This window comes from Bicyclus anynana, chromosome 11, assembly GCF_947172395.1.
Source record: "Bicyclus anynana chromosome 11, ilBicAnyn1.1, whole genome shotgun sequence".
In the NCBI taxonomy this organism is placed as follows: Eukaryota; Metazoa; Arthropoda; class Insecta; order Lepidoptera; family Nymphalidae; genus Bicyclus; species Bicyclus anynana.
Window position 1 is genome coordinate 7,747,809 of NC_069093.1, and position 15,089 is coordinate 7,762,897.

The 15,089-nt window shown below is 36.2% G+C and overlaps 1 protein-coding gene across 1 annotated transcript; it reads left to right on the forward strand.

Moving 5' to 3' along the window:
* The first annotated feature begins 2,930 nt into the window (after positions 1-2,930).
* On the forward strand, positions 2,931-7,930 carry LOC112054530 (Golgi to ER traffic protein 4 homolog). The gene is made up of 4 exons (XM_024094349.2): positions 2,931-3,139; positions 3,221-3,503; positions 4,796-5,106; positions 7,337-7,930. The coding sequence occupies exons 1-4, from the start codon at positions 3,030-3,032 to the stop codon at positions 7,587-7,589; spliced, it is 957 nt and encodes a 318-aa protein (XP_023950117.1). The 5' UTR covers positions 2,931-3,029; the 3' UTR covers positions 7,590-7,930.
* The last annotated feature ends 7,159 nt before the right edge of the window (positions 7,931-15,089 follow it).

Here is a 15,089-nt window from a genome sequence, read left to right on the forward strand (position 1 = left end):
CAGTAGTTGGCGTAATAGGACACGTCGATATAAACCTTTGTCTTCGAAATAGTCTGCAAGCTTTTGCTATGCCTCAGTCGCTGTAGTACAGCCTCGCACATGATGAAATAGGGCAGGCTGCAAGCCAAGGCAAATCCTAGCTACGTTTTGCTACCACGTGCGGCGACCTTCCGTGCCATCAACGCAATTCCATAAGCCTTCCAGATCAAGAAGCATTCTCATTGCAAATTTCTAATTAGTATAGTTTCTTAAGCCCTCTAATTTTTCAATGAAGTTCAGGTTGTGAGAATTATTGACATTTGACGCCCATATTTGATTCATTGGAAGTCATTGTCGAATGTCGTGCTGTATTCGTATCGCACTTCTACTTACAGTTATGGCGATATTTGGATCACGTGGATCACGTTCTAACAAATCAATCAAAGAATCAAACTTGCTTAAAAATTTAAATAAACTTTACAACAGGGTTATGGGTCGGCACCGCATGGCTGGCTTGACCAAAGAGAGAGAGCCGAAAAAACTCACACGACAACTTGACAAGCTTAGACCACTTACTTTAGACGGGCGAATTCGTCGCGAATCGTATTGTGCGATTTGCGAATTCATACGCGCGTTGTCGAAGTACTAGACACTTAGACCATTAAAAAGAATGGACCTGTTTCGCACCCAAATTCACCAACAAAAATGTTTGTGGTTTTATCGAAAACATTTAACACCAGTAAGTATATAGTGTATTCTGTGTCCATAGTCCATACACAACTATAAATTTGACTCGCAATACACACATGCGTAATTTTTACACACACTAACAAACACATTGCCACAGTAAAAATATATACAAGCAGTATTGTAACTCGGCCGTATTTTTTAAATAAATTCCTACAGCCGCGCGGTACGTTAACATGTGATAGGGCTGCCCACCTCCAGCATTTTAATTACATTTGCCAACTTTATATTCAGCCTCAATAGCTCAACGGTAAGAGCGGTTGGACTCATCACCGAGGGGTGGTAGTTCGATCCCCGCCCCGTTGGTCTATTGTCGTGCCCACTCCTAGCACATTCTTTTCCGACTAGTTGGAGGAGAATGGGAATATTGGTCTTATTATTAAAAAAAAGATATGGCAAATATTCTTTTCCAGAAAAACAATATATTATTTAGTTTTGTGATTGTAAGTATACTTGTTCTATGTAAACAAATAAAATACTTTGTAAATTAAAGTAAAATAAGAATTGATCAATAAAATACGTGTTGTTTTTTGATTGGTAGATTTTAATAAGGCTGATACTAATCAATGATAGGTCGTATTCATATGTTTTTTTTTGGTGATGCCATCTAGGTATTACCTCCACGCCACGTGACCAAATAATAAAAAATCGATCAAGTGCGTGTCGGGCCACGCGCAGTGTACGGTTCCTTCCGTAGATTATGTTAGCCCTTTATTTTAATCCCTTATGTAATGCAAAAAAATACCGATGACGATACCCCACACTATAGAATAGACGATAAAAAATTCATCTCGACTTGGCATTTAGAGAAGGAACCTCTAGTTTTAACAGATTCTGAGTTATTGTACTGACAACTTTATCTTTTTAACTAACAACGGAATTAGTATGCAAATTTCGATTTCCAATTACGTTTTTTAAGTTAGTCGACTATTTTTCAATAAATAGCAATTGCTTATTAGCCGGTAGAGGCTGGGGACACTTAACTCTAACAAAAATTAGCTCTTAAAAGCTTAATATTTTACAAACGAATCCCTAAATCAAAATATGTTGATATAAGACGCCTTACAACGAAAACCTATCCAACGATACTCCACACTATAAAATAAAATAAAAAACAAAAAAAACCCCACTTTACATGTAGGGGAGCTAACCTAAAAAAATATTTTTCAAGATTTTATTGTACGACTTTGTTTATATTTGTATATTACATATTAATGTTTTTTAGTATTAATAGTCACTGCGCTAAACTGCGGACGGACGGACATGACGAAACTATAAGGGTTCCTTGTGGTCTACGGAACTCTAAAAAATAAAAAGCTAAAAATATAGACTTTCGTTAAGTAGTTATTTTGATTATACAATATTTGTCTGTACAAGTAATACAGTAATAATAATAAATCATTATTTAATAATATTATATTACCGTTTTCGTCATTTACCTATTTACACAATTTTATTATTTAAGCATTTTTTTTTATATTATGCTTTTAGAAAACAAAATATTTAACAAACTTTATAAATATAATAGCCCAACATTTGCCAGGCTATTTTTCCTGGTCGTCATTATTTCATAGTCGTCATAATTAAAAAATCCAATGCATCGTGCGTTCGTCACTGCGGCACAGTCACGACTGTCTGCACCCCACGCACGCCGCAAGTTCGAGGTGCGTAGGTATAGCTCGCGTTTCGACCTCTAGTATGAAGTCAAACTACTGCTTGTATATATTTTTACTGTGATATTGCTTAGACTATCCACAGATTAAACACATAGAATATTCGATTATTGATCGATGTTTGGCTGTTTCGTCAAAAAAATCGATTCTTTTTATAAATCGTTTTTATTAAAATTTGTATATAATTAAGGTTTAAATACTTACAAATGAAACGTTACTCCATCTTTTATTAAACTACAAGTTTTTGGCCGTTTTTTATGCCATTTAACTACAGAAACCGGCATTTTTAGGGAGCTCTTTACACGACGTAAACGATCACAACAATGAAACATCGATTCTATAGGAACAGGTTTTATAAACGATCATTGATTTTTAATCTTTGCCAGAGGGGTAACGGATATCGAGGCAGGTCCTGTTATTAATGGTCGAAGACTCAATCCCAATGAGTATCTATTATTATCTGTGATCCCAATGTCAAAAGTGACTTTTGAGTTTCATGTGGTCAAATCAAATCAAAAAGTCAAATGTCATTGTCAAAGTAGGTAATTATTTTGTCAAATCAAAACCTTGAAGTGAAGTGATGTAAAGAATTAAGATTTCTTCCAAAATAAATTTTCGTAACAAATAACCATGGCAGGACGAGAAAGAGCTGTTTCGCGCGTTTTGGATAAGTTAGAAGCTTCCGTCAATTCTGGCCAATATTACGAGGCGCATCAAATGTACAGAACACTCTATTTCAGGTAATATTCATATTGGATTTAGATACAACCTTAATTTAATAAGATAACCGATTTTAAATATATGCTGCTGCCTAATTTCAGATTTTCGAGTCAAAAAAAATATCCCGAGTTATTAAATTTGCTGTATAAAGGATCTACTCTATTACTACAACGTGATCAACAAGGCAGTGGGGCTGATTTGGCAATACTTTTGATAGATGTTCTAACAAAATCCGAAACGAAACCGTGTGAAGAATGGATAGAAAAAATAGCAAAGTTGTTTGAAAGTATGAGCTCAAGTATTCCTGAAAGAGAGTCCTTCCTCACAAGCGCTGTCAAATGGTCCATGGATGGCAGTAAAAAAGGTCATCCTTTACTTCACAAGGTAAAATATTGTTTCTCTTTTATTAGTAATCGCAATCAGTTGATTATGACAATTAATGAAATACTTGTTCTGCTTCCTTCTGCAAACAACACAGTATGACTTACTTTATCATCGTCATCATATCAGCCGATGGGCATGGGCCTTTTGTAGGGACTTCCAAACTTCACTATCCTGAGCTGTCTGCATCTAGAAAATTCCTGCGACTTGCTGGATGTCATCAGTCCACTTGGTGGGTGTTCGACCAACACTGTGTTTTCTAGTGTGGGGTTGCCTTTCCAACACCTTGGAACACCAATGTCTATCAGCTCTTTGAAGAATGTGCCCCGCCCATTGCCACTTCAGCTTTGATACTCTTGACATGCTTAAACTGTTCAATTCAATTCTGTGTGGCTTTCATTTGTATTTATACATCTATACTTATAATAAATCTGTATAGAGGTTAATTCTGTACATGAAATATATTTCCAAAATAACTACCAGGGGGTGATTAGTGATAGATACTAATGCCAAGAATGCAATCAGTAAAATTTTCGTCTGTCTGTCTGTCTGTATGTTCGTTATAGAAACCAAAACTACTGAACAGATTTTATTGAAACTTGGTGCAATTATTCTTCATACTCCTGGGCAGGTATAGTACACTTTTCATCACGCTACAATCAAGAGGAGCAGAGCAGTGAAGGGAAATGTTTGGAAAATGGGAGAAGTTACACCATTTTTACAGCGATATACTACTGTAAAGGCTGGATTAAAGAGGTCTAAGGGTGGACAAAGTTGCAGGCTATTTAATATATAAGTATTTACATGTAGCATATAAATAAATATGATAAAACACAGGCACTTACAGTTATTTGGGGGCTAAGTGTTTATGAGTGTATTTTTTAAGTATATTTATTTATTTGTGCCAACTGGGCATCATTTAAATCACTAGTATCATGAGAAGGTACAAAATAGATTGTTCAGTACATAATCAAATACTTAAATTGTTATCTTGTGTTTTAATTTTGTCAGCTCTTCTTGGTTATGGAACAAGGGTCTTCTCTAGTAGAATCAGCTTTCAAACTGTGGTAGTCACTGCTTACTGACAGACTGTTAGCCTATTGAAGTAAATAAATTTAATTTTGACTGAACAAGGTGAAAATTATCTTTACTGGGGAATAAGTAACTTATTCACATTTTTGGAACATTTTTATGTTACCTGTTTATTAAAAGTTAAATTTTATTTGTCTTTACTATAAATGTTTAGAAAGGAACACAGAGTATTTGTTTTTGTTAATAATAAATTTCATTTTTAGAAAATAGCAGAAGTGTATTGGAGAGAAAAGAAGTTTTCTTCAGCACATAGACACTTTCTGCACTCTAGTGACGGTGCTGCATATGCCACCATGCTAATAGAGTTGCATACATCAAAAGGTTTCAAATCTGAAATAGATTTGTTCATAGCTCAGGCTGTTCTGCAATGTCTTTGCCTGCACAATGTAAAGATGGCCTCAGAAGCATTAAATAAGTACACAGGATCACATCCTACAATAAAAAATGATAAAGGACCACCATACGATCTTCCACTGTTAAATTTTTTGTGGTTTCTCTTGAGAGCCGTTGAAGAGTGAGTATTGATTCTTAATAACTAAAAATATTTTTAACAAAAAAATTGCACCCACTTCAAAATCACAAAATAAACTAAAAAAGCGAAAAATAACATCATATGTGTTACCTTCTGATCACTTTGAAGGGGGGGGGGGGGCAAGCCAGTGACGTATTCATTAAAGCTGTTTCTGAAAGAACCATGGGAAAGAACTGTCTTTAAATCCTTAAACTCAATGATTTAATCAACTTTAGTTTATGCATCACTCTGTGTTGGCACCGCCTTCAAAGTAATTAGAAGGTAGCACATTTTTTTGTGATTTTGAAGTCGGTTAATTTTTTTTGTTAATTTATCTCTTATTTTCTGTTTTAATGTAGGACACATTAAAACAGAAAACATCCTATCCTAGCATAGTAAACGAAAGTGCCACAGTACGAGCAATTTCGTTATTTTCATTTTAACACAAAATTTCTGAACCAGTTTTCATGAAAATTAAATGGGACCAATCTGGAAGATTGAATCTTCCAAACAAAAAAAGAATTTTTAAAATTGGTTAAGAAATGACGAAGTTAAGAAGTAACAAATATAATAAAAATAAAGTTTAAAAACTATAACCCGACTACGTAAAAAGGGGTCTAAAAAGAACGAAACAAGAAAATATTTCTGATAGAAATAGAGAAATGCATAGGAACAAAAATGCTCATGGCAGAGCCGAGTCACCAGACTGCAAGAAGGGTTATGTTTTTCGCGCGTATCTTGTATGTAAGTATGTGTGTATGTATATATGTATGTATGTAACATTCTTTATTACCTCGTATCTTCCAAACCGCTGAACGGATTTACGTAATTAAGATATTGTTAGATTTGTCTTAATAACCCAAGTGTTCTTAGATAAGTGAAATGAAAAAAAAAAACCAGCAAAACGACTGTGAGACGCTATGGAGTCGAGGTGAAAAAAATTTTTTTTTCGAATTATGCAATATGGGTATCAAATTCAAGAGCTTTTTGTGAGGATTTCAAAATGGTATATCATGGCCATGTTAAAAAAATACAATTAGAAAAACGTTATTTATTAATTGCCTATACTAAATACGCGAGGCGGATGCTTATAGGTGCGAGCAGGTTTGAGTTAGTGAAGCTATAAAACACCTAAAGTACCTACGACTAAACTAAATATATTAATTATAAAAATCGGACAAGTGCGAGTCGGATTCGCTCACCGCGGGTTATTAGGTCCCGACTGTTTTCTAATTGCTTTCTAAACGTCTGGACTGAGCTTGTTTTTTTTCTTTTCAGTTTTTTTTTATATTTTATGCAGTCGGGTTTTTTTATTTGTTTAATTAATTTATTTTTAGGTATTCGGGTTATAGTTTTTAAACTTTATTTAATACTTTTCCGTTACCCGATTGAGCCTAGCCTTGCAATATCTACTAGTACCTACGAGTACCTACATCGTCGCATTCTGATATGAAACGACTGGACCGCGCGAACTTTACGATCGCATTTTAAAGATACATTTGACTTGAACAATATGATATACATGCATATTTGTAATGTACTCGCCAAGACCTTTCGTTTGATACCAAACACATAGTGATTATCTCGATTTAATTTTTTTCGAGGTTAGAATGTGAGGTTTAAACTCCGTCATATAACTTTTTTTATAAAATTTTTTATAGCCTATATCTCAATTTGAATTATTACGAATCTTTTGGCACCTCATTTATTAAAATGGGTTCAGTAGTTTAGGCACTACGGTGGAACAAACATACATACATACTTACATAGACTGCCAAAATAAAACACGCGTCGAATTGAGAACCTCCTTTTTTTAAATACTGTTAAAAATAAATGACATAAATGATTGTTAAATACACGCTATGAACAGATAAAACTCCATAATTTACCATACTACCTATAGCATGCGCTAACAAACTTTCAGCCTTCATATTATCAAAAAAAAAATTCATAATTCTTTTTCAAAATTTCAAAAATTTCATTGAGATATGTCTGGCTATCACAGGCCTTTATTCAAGTTATATGATAGATTCATATCTTCGATTACCAATAGTCCCCTTGAAAGCCTGCCTAAGAACTTTGAAGTGGCTACTACAATATAATGCACTGTTGTTTAAGAGTATTGAATCCTATCCTTTCAGATTTGAGTTTGGGAACTTTTATCTTAGCTTTTGGCTTTAATAACAATTGTTATTAAATCTACATTTAGTGTAATATGTGTTATTGTTTTCAGGAAGCATGTCATGCAGTTTAAAATATTAAGGCGCTGTTATGCAATAAGTATAAAACGAGACCCCAATTACTCAGGTTATTTAGACAAAATAGGTCGTATTTGGTTTGGAATAGAAATACCACAGGATGGTCGGAATTCCAATTCTATGTTTGGTGGACTTCTAAAATCCATTATAGGAGATGTTGATGGTGAATCTTCAGATGACGAAGGGGACTTGGCAGCAAATTGTGCACCTGTTCCAGACTTAGATTAGAGTGTGTTTTAATAGGAACTTAAAAAATAACAATGGAATTAGTTATATTTGAATAATTGTAATGGGGAAATAATATTTGTACATTTGGTAAAAGGTCAGGTTATACCTGTCATTGAAAGTTACTTCTTTATGAAGAGTATTTTATATTTTGTTGAAATAGCAAGTATATGTCATTATAAGTATCAAGACTCACAACAATTTGTCAATATTTTTTACCAATTCAATTGTAAAACATGTTTGTATTGTAAAATTAAAAGCAACAACTGTTATATATAGCATGTTTATGATTGAAATTGTTGATTTTGATTGTATTATATAGATTAATTACATAATAATATGTTCTTTGGTTTTCTATTTATTAAAATAATATAATATTCACATTAACTTGTTCTCTAGTAAGTAGTTAGTACGTGATTCAAACAGTAAATAAATACTTATAGTGTATTTAAACTATACTAACATTATAAAGAGGTAAAGTTTGTAATATTCTTTAAATGGGGTAATCTTCGGAACTAATGATCCGATTTCAAAAATTCTTTCACCAGTAGAATGCTACGTTATCGAGGAGTGCGTATATATATATAGGTATCGTATATACTAGCAGAGTTATCATAGTTTTTGTCATACAGGTCGGACCGAAATTCATCATAAACAGACTTATTCGCATCGTCGTCATCAACCCATATTCGGCTCACTGCTGAGCTCGAGTCTCCTCTCAGAATTAGAGGGGTTAGGCCAATAGTCCACCACGCTGGCCCAATGCGGATTGGCAGACTTCACACACGCAGAGAATTAAGATAATTCTCTGGTATGCAGGTTTCCTCACGATGTTTTTCCTTCACCGATTGAGACACGTGATATCTAATTTCTTAAAATGCACACAACCGAAAAGTTGGTGGTGCATGCCCGCAACCGGATTCGAACCCACACCCTCCGGAATCGGAGGCAGAGGTCATATCCACTGGGCTATCACGGCTTATTCGCATGCGCTGCCTGATCCATTGTGTAAAATTGAAATCAATGTATGGAGGCTTTATGTACCTTTAAAAGTTCTACAAAAAAGTCCGCGACACCATATAAGATGTCGCTTATATTTTAGCAGATATAGCACCTTAATTATTAAATAATATTAATTTTATATACTTAGGTTTACGTCATTATTTATACTCCTAAACTGAAATCCTAATCAAAATAAATTATTTAATAATCACAAGGATATTATGGAGATAAGATTTGCCCGTTACAGTATGTTAATTAGTTAAATAGTTTCGTAGATAATACAAAAATTCTAAAGGACGCAGAAATTCCGCTATATGACGCCCCACACTTCCAATTACGTAGTTCCCGTACCCGTGTAAATAAGAGAATCAAACAGCCTATGACACTCGCTAATAACGTAGCATTCTATTAGTAAAACAATTTTCCAAGGCGGTCCAGTAGATCCAGAGATTACCTCCTCAACCACACAAACTTTACCTCTTTATAATATTAGCATAGAAGTCTCTATTTCCCTTGGTCATCCCACCACGCTCAAAGGGCTGGATCGATTTTGCTAAGGATAGGGGTATCTATTACATACAATGTTTGAACACGACTCATAGCTGGTATGATTACACTAAAAATTTGCTAAGGATAGGGGTAAGGTAGGGAATGTATAGGGTAGAGTACGGTACGGGTGGGGTAGAGTAGGGGTAGAGTTGGGTAGGGGTAGGATAGGGGTGAGATTGGGATACGGGTGGGATAGGGGTAGGGTAGAGTTGGGTAGGGTAGGGGTAGTTGAAAGCTTACATCGAGTTTCACGCGGACGAAGTCGCGGGCGTCCGCTAGTCTATCTATACTTCTAATAAAACTGTAGCAGGTCCAATTTTGTACATTGAAAAAAATTTTGAAATTTTTTGTTGGGAGGCATTATAGAATTGATACTGATGGTAAATAGTAGATTGTTATACAAGGGGCTAAAAAGACCCATTATATACGAGGTATTTTTAGAACCCGAGACGTAAGGCGAGGGCCACCTACATAGAAACCGAGTTTATAATGGGTTTAGCCCCACGTGTTACACTCTGCTTTTCACTACGATTGCGAAAAAATAAAATAGTTTAGTACAATGTTCAATGATTTATTTTAATTGAAAATTAAACGTACAAAGTCTACAATTTTGGATATTAAGGGAGATGCTTTTACCCGGTATAAGTGTATAAGTAAGGTAAGTAGCTACCTTGTGATTGAGTTTGATTTATTTGTATCGATGAGAACATTCTAGATGGGTTGTGACTCATTAGGAGTATGGTGATTAAGTTAAGGGGACTTTCATGGGTTTACAGTAGCTACTTTCTGTTAGGCTTATTGTTGGTTGGTTATTGTATGGTTCAATATACCAAAATTTTCAACCATGAACAACAAATACCTACTTGTATTAGTCATGATGGTGCATCAATACAAGACGGAATTCAAGTTGCGTAATTATGTCATAATAACTCTTGTCGTGTGTCTTACTCATTAATTAGTTTAAATCTAAGTCAGACGACGCTATTACATACAATGTTTGAACACGACTCATAGCTGGTATGACTACACTAAAAATTGTAATGAAAAAAAATCAACCGACTTCAAAAACATAAAACATACTGACTAAACTAAAAAGCGAAAAATAATATTATACTAAGTTCTATATAATTATCATATTAAGTACTAACTGATGATCAGTTTGAAGGCGGTACTAAGCCGGTGCTGTGTTATTTTAAGCCGTCTCTGAAAGAATTATAAACGCGTTAGATCATAGATTTTTGAACTTTGCCAGAGGGGTAACGGTTAGCGAGACAAGTCCTGTTAGGTATTTAAATGGTCTAAGGTTTTATTATATGTAGGTATAGATGATAATCGATAAATAATAAAAATCGGTTACTTTATTGGTTACTAGCGGACGCCCGCGACTTCGTCCGCGTAAATTTCGATGTCAACTTTACTACTACCCCTACCCTACCACTACCCCAACCCTACCCAACCCCTACATCTACCCTACCCCTACCCTACCCTACCCCTACCCTACCATACCCCTACCCCCACTCTACCCCTACCCTACCCCAAACCTACTCCTACCCTACCCCTACCTTACCTACACCCTACCCCCATCCTACCCCTACCCCCATCCTACCCCTACCCCCATCCTACCCCTACCCTCCCCGTACCCTACCCCTATCCCACCTGTACCCCTATCTCACGCCTATCCTACCCCTACCCTACCACTTCCCTATCCTACCCGTACCTCTACCCTACCACTACCCTACCCCTACCCTACCATTACCCTAAACCCGGCCCTAATCCCTAAACCCTATCCCTACACTACCCCTACGCTTCCCTCAATTCAATTTTTGATTTTATGGCTTGCTGCTGTACCAACTGGGTACAATTTACTTCGCCAATGTCGCGTGGTAAGGAAGACACACTTTTAGAGGTTGATCGGTGTAAGCTGGGAATCAAGAATTGATTATTATTCAGCTTAATTTTGACACTATAAATAGCGGATTTTTTTTTTTTTTTTGTTAGTGTGGTTGTTAGTCACATTCTGAAAGAATACAAAATTAATATTGTTAGCACATACACATAATATTTACAGCTTAATGTTATTACATTGAATATATTTACATATAAATTTACAATAGGGACTAAACACAGACATTAACAAACACTCAACATTTAAAGGACGTGGGAATTTAGGAGGAAGAACATCATATAGGGGGTGGAGAAGTTTAGGGCAAGAGAAGAGGATATGGGAAACTGAGCCTTCGTCCAAACCACATTCGCACAGAGAGTGATCTCTCACTCTAATTTTGTTTAAGTGGACAGGTGTACAGGCATGACCAAGTCTTAGACGGGATATTGTGGAGGTAACCCATCTGTCAGCATACCTATGGAGAAAGAACCAAGGTCGCTTGGGTAAGTCTGGTTGGATTGAGGCATAAAATTTACCTTTAAATGTTTTTGAATGGTTCCAAAGTGTTTGCCAAGATTTGTCTAAATGATTTTTTGCTAAGGTACTAAGGTCATGTGAATAATTTTTAAAATGTTCCAATGAGCCAAGTTGTACAGCTGCCTTAGCACAAGAGTCCGCAGATTCATTACCAGAAATACCAGAGTGGCTGGGTATCCATGCTAGAAATATAGACAAACCAAATTGATGACACGAGAACAAAGCTTCCCTAATCTGTAGTATAATAGGAAATTTTGACTTACTCCTAAAAGGATTTTCCCTAATGGAATATAAGCAGCTAAGGGAGTCAGTAAAAATAACAGTTTGTTTTATGTTATGGGATCGGGCAAACAGGATTGCCTCTAACAAGGCAACAGCCTCTCCTGTGAACACCGAGGTTTCTGGAGGACATTTAAATTGCAAAACTATTTTATATTTGGGGATCCAGCAGGCTGCCCCAACACAACTTTCAGGGGAGAGTTTTGAAGCATCTGTATAGATGAACAAGTAACTTGACCAATTTTGATGAACAATTTCTTGAAACTTTGTGTTGGTATCAGGGGCTTCTTTAATTAGACCCAGATCTGTAATCACAGGAGGATTGTAAACAAGGGCTTCATATGATGTTGAATACAAAGGATTTGTTGGTGATGATGACAAGGGGTGTGGAAGATTATTGAATTTATCAAAACTATTAAGGAGACATGAAGGGGGATTACTAGGTCTAAGGACTTCTGACAATTGGGTTAATTTAGACCATAGAGGGTGGGAAGAAAGCTGAAGTGTTTTACTGATAAATCTATCACATAGATACTGTCGCCTGAGATGCAGGGGAGGATCAACACATTCAACCTGTAGAGCATTTGTGGGGGATGACTTCATTGCCCCTAAGACAATTCTAAGAGACCTATATTGAATTCTGTTCAGCAGTTCTGAGGTAGTTTTATTTAGGGGGTCTAAAATAAATGAACAGTAATCAATGTGACTACGAACTAGCGCATTGTATAATAGTTTTAAGGAGTAAGCGTGAGCTCCCCACCATACTCCTGCTACAGCCCGTAGAACATTGATACCTTTTTCACATTTTCTGGAAATGTATTGTGAATGTGCGAATCCGTTTAGTTTTCTATCAAGTATAATACCAAGAAATTTGGCTTTGTCTATCAAGTTGATAGGTTGTTCCTCCAAACTAAAGTTAAAAGTAGGGATAGATCTCTTCCTCGTAAACACTACTGCTTGGCATTTATCCACTGCTAGAGAAAGACCATGATCGGAGAGCCATTGACTTAGGTAATAAAGTGCAGAGTTGAGACGTAGATGTAGTTCGTCTACAGAGCTAGAACTATGGTAAAGGACAATATCATCAGCATACTGTAATATGTTGCAAAAGTTGTTTACAGACAATTCTAGATCGTGGGTATATAGGCTGTAAAGTAAAGGACTGAGGACAGAGCCTTGGGGGAGACCCTTCCAGACTAATCTGGGGGGAAGAAAGGTGGACTGGTGTTTTAACACCACTGACCTGCCAGAGAGCAGGTTACATATGAAATGAGTCATCCTCGGAGGTACACTCAGCTGGAGCAATTTTTGCCTGAGTGACGGAAGAATTACATTATCATATGCAGAAGCAATATCTAGAAATATACCCACTAGGTACTCTCCCCTTCCAAAGGCAGTTCGAATGTCTGTAGTGAGTATGCTGAGACTGTCTGCAGTACTGAGACCTTTCCTAAAGCCAAACTGGGAAGGAGCCAGCATACCTCTGCTCTCCATTAGCCACTCCAATCTGTTTTTAAGGAGGATCTCCATAACTTTTACTAGAGTAGATGACAGTGCGATAGGTCTATATGAATTAGGATCTGATGGATTTTTGCCAGATTTGAGTATGGGGATAACTAACTGGGTTTTCCAGGCAACTGGAATAAAACCCTTTTCAAAAAAATAATTTATCATGTTAAGAAAACAGTGTTTAGATTTATCATTTAATTTAACCAAAAAAGAGTAGGGTACACCGTCTTCACCTGGGGCTGAATCTTTTAGACCACTAAGGGCTATTTGAAGTTCTGCAAAGGAAAAGAGGGCATCCATTTTATCTGTAGTTGAAATTACTGCAGGAAATGTGGAATCTTCCATAGTTGGAACATAAGGGGGAGCAATTTTATCAGCAAAAGCACTAAGCCATTCAGTTGGGTTATTGGAGATGGGATCAGAGTGATTTAACGATCTGCGAAATCTTCTGATGTTGTTCCAAACCACTGAGGAGGGGGATCTAGGACTAAGTGATTCACAGAATGTGGACCAACTAGCCTTTTTCTTTTTGGGGACTATTCTTTTAATCTTAGCAGCTATGTGTTGATACTTAATAAAGTTTCCATTAGACATACAAGCTGTATATTCTTCTTCTGCAGTTGTCCTTTGATTAAATAAATCAGTGCATTCTTCATCCCACCAGGGTGGAGAAGGCAGTTGATTTTTTGCAGAAGTTTTTTTCCTGGGTATGTGAGAGTCGGCTGAAGACAGAAGAGAGTTAATAAATTGATTGTAGTAAGTCGAAAAATCACTATCATGATCCAGAACTGGAAGAGAGTCCATCATATTGTCAACGGACTGGGCATAAGCAGACCAGTTCGCTTTATTCAGTCTATATTTAAGCAGTGGGGTAGGGTTTTGAGGTGGGACAGATCTAGTATTCAATGATATGATAATTGGGAAGTGGTCACTACCATAGGTACTAGGAAGAACTCTCCAGGATAGTTGGGATGCAAGAGAAGAAGAGGAAATAGTCAGATCAACTGCAGACGGGTTCTGAGATGGATAAGCTACCCTACCCCTACACTACCCCTACGCTTCCCTACCCGTACCCTTCCCTACCCTGTAACTTCTCTATCTTAGTCCTACCCTTAGCAAAATCGTTCCAGTCCTTCGAGAGTGGTGGTATGACCAAAAGAAATAGAGACTTCTATGCTAATAATATAAAGAGGTAAAGTTCGTGTGGTTATAGGACGTAATCTCTGGATCTACTGGACCGATTTGGAAAATTGTTTTACCAATAGAAAGCTACGTTATTTGCGAGTGTCATAGGCTATGTTTGATCCCCATATTCACACGGGAACGGGAACTACGTAAATGAAAGCGCCGGACGTCATATAGCGGAATTTCTGCGTCTTAGAAATTTTGTATTATCTCCGAAACTATTTAAGTAATTAACATACTGTAAAGGGCAAATCTTATCTCCATAATATCCTTGTGATTATTAAATAATTTATTTTAATAAGGATTAAAGTTTAGTTGTATAAATAATGACGTAAACCTAAGTATATAAAATTAATAATTTTTAAAACACAAAAGGCCTTTTTTCTTCTATATATCAGCTAATATATAGAAGATAGATATATGGTGTCGCGGACTTTTTTGTAGAACTTTTAAAGATACATAAAGTCTCCATATATTAATTTCAATTTTACACAACAGTTAAGGCAGCGCATGCGAATAAGTCTGTATAAGAGGATTTTCAGTCCGACCTGTATGAC